This window comes from Carlito syrichta, unplaced genomic scaffold (assembly GCF_000164805.1).
Source record: "Carlito syrichta isolate Samal-C Ts95f unplaced genomic scaffold, Tarsius_syrichta-2.0.1 Scaffold301636, whole genome shotgun sequence".
NCBI lineage: Eukaryota > Metazoa > Chordata > Mammalia > Primates > Tarsiidae > Carlito > Carlito syrichta.
This window is the reverse complement of record NW_007245732.1, coordinates 529,078-530,008: the sequence shown is the minus strand read 5'-3', so window position 1 is coordinate 530,008 and position 931 is coordinate 529,078. Positions and strand designations below refer to the sequence as shown.

Here is a 931-nt window from a genome sequence, read left to right as displayed (position 1 = left end):
AAAAAAAAAAAAAAGAAATACATCCTCAGTGGGAATCTGCTGGGGGAGGGGGGGCCCACCTCATCAACAAGGGTACCTGTATAATGAATGTTTGTATACCTAACCCTGAATTGTACTCAGCATCTTTAAAATAAAAAATTAAAAGAAAAAAAAAAAAAAATGAAATGCATCCTCACTTTCATTCTTAGGCCAAGATATTAAACATTAATCATATACAGACATATATTTACATGTCTGAGATGTGTGTTATTATTTTTTAATATAATTGGCACTTTTACCACTCACATTGACTTAGTACTAAATAATATGTAATAATCACAAAATAAAATGTATACTTACCCCTGCATAGAACATTTTATTTCGAAAACGACTGTTGAACTTCTCTGGATTTGCTTCTGTGAAAGAGGAGAGGTAGTTTTGATATATAGATCTCACTAAAGTTAGCGACTTAGACTAGCGCTCCTATATGCTCCCTCACTCCCTCCTTACCCTACAGATCCACCAGCTTGGTTATCATTTTTCCCATTTCCTTTGTTCCAGGCCAGTCGGTGCAGTGACCCAATGCCACAGGGACCCTTATCTAGGGCTACAAAATTTTCACTCCAAACTAGCAGCACTGGCATTAACTGGGGGCTTGTTAGAGACACAAATTATTAGGCCCTACCCCAGACCTACTGAATTAGAATGTCTGTGTATGGGAACTAGGAATCTGCGGGATGGTATAACAAGCTCTCCAGGTGATTCTTGTGAACATTCAAGGTTGAGACATTCTGGACACTTAGAACGTAATCTAGATTATTAGTACCTAATTTTAAAGAAGCAAGAAGGTTTGCAGGGATATGAATCTGGGATAATAGGGAAAGGAGGAAGGGGTGGAGGAGCGAATATTTGCTTTGCCTTTCTTTTTTTTTTTTTTTTTTTTTTTTTTTTG

The 931-nt window shown here is 37.1% G+C and overlaps 1 protein-coding gene across 1 annotated transcript in view; it reads right to left on the bottom strand.

The window, feature by feature from the left end:
* DGKI (diacylglycerol kinase iota) overlaps positions 1–931 on the bottom strand; it is a 237,482-nt gene that overhangs the window by 186,634 nt on the left and 49,917 nt on the right. Inside the window, exon 9 of the mRNA XM_021710904.1 lies at positions 340–395. Within this exon, the coding sequence (XP_021566579.1) occupies positions 340–395 (56 nt within the window). The remainder of the gene's footprint in view (positions 1–339; positions 396–931) is intronic.